This window comes from Cryptotermes secundus, unplaced genomic scaffold (genome assembly GCF_002891405.2).
Source record: "Cryptotermes secundus unplaced genomic scaffold, Csec_1.0 scaffold152, whole genome shotgun sequence".
Taxonomy (NCBI): Eukaryota; Metazoa; Arthropoda; class Insecta; order Blattodea; family Kalotermitidae; genus Cryptotermes; species Cryptotermes secundus.
The window spans coordinates 410,685-411,809 of record NW_019720705.1 but is presented as its reverse complement, the minus strand read 5'-3'; the positions used below and the strand labels follow the sequence as shown (position 1 = coordinate 411,809).

The 1,125-nt window shown below is 37.4% G+C and overlaps 1 protein-coding gene across 1 annotated transcript in view; it reads left to right on the top strand.

The window, feature by feature from the left end:
* Positions 1 to 1,125, top strand: part of LOC111871519 (putative protein TPRXL) — a 5,435-nt gene continuing 4,310 nt past the window's right edge. The window contains exon 1 of the mRNA XM_023864687.1: positions 1 to 51. Within this exon, the coding sequence (XP_023720455.1) occupies positions 49 to 51 (3 nt within the window). The 5' untranslated portion in view covers positions 1 to 48. The remainder of the gene's footprint in view (positions 52 to 1,125) is intronic.

Here is a 1,125-nt window from a genome sequence, read left to right as displayed (position 1 = left end):
TTCAGAGCTGCACATCCGCTGAGGACATTTCCAGGACCCAACAGGATAATGGTAAGGACAAGTGGTTGTTTACACATATTTATTTTTGTGTGCTTTATATTAAGCTTTATCTGTCTGTCAGCCTCTCTCTCTTCCTTCGCGACTAGGATTTCAGCAGTGCGGATTTCATCCAACCATACGTATAAATTCACAGTATCGATGTCCTAGACATGAACGCAGTTTATTGCTCTGTGAAGGAAAGAGAAGCGTGATCTATTGTTTGAGGGTTTTGTGGTCCGAAAATGCGGCTACCTTATGATATACGTGCTATCTAGATAGGCAGAAGGGTATAAATCTATTTACGAATGCCTCTGCCCTTAAATTAAAAAGAAATTGGAGCAACAATGAAGACTAGGAAATGCGAGCGCAATTGCGTTCTTATTGCACGGGCAGCAAAATGATATTATATATTTTAAGATACTAGTTAAAAAGGACCGTTGAAAATTCAACCATAAATCTCTTATAAATATTCCTTCTTTTCTACCCTCCTTCCTCCCGTGTTCCTTTCCAACCCTAATTACTTATCCTACATATTAATTGTTCAAACTCTCTGACCATTAACTCCATTTGCAATCCTGACATCTACTCAAGTGAAGACAACACCACACGCTGCTAGAGGGAACAACGCACAAGCAAGGGACAAAATTACAGATTGCAGACGTAACACAACAACGGGCTTACGAAATGAAAAACATAGAGCTGCAGTAAAACATCTGAAGTAAATGATAGAGTTCTAAACAAGTGGACGACTCCCCTTATGGGGTGTAATAAGAATTTTATAAATTTAAAGGAACTTTTAATAGAAAATTTTAATAGATTTTATTTGATTTAAATTAAGTGAACTACAGCGTGTGCTCTTTTAGCGCATACCAATTGACTACGAGTATGACGTTTTAAACCATGAAGTGTGCAGGCGGATATGTGTCGAATGAACAATAATAATGTAGGGTAGCAGTTTTAGCATAGTAAGACACCTGAAGATGGTAATTTAGACTCAAAAAATGTTGTGTCGAAAGTGAAAGTGTAAATAAGGAACAATTTGTTGCATTGTCAACGGACTGTGTAGTACGTAAACAGTGTTAGATT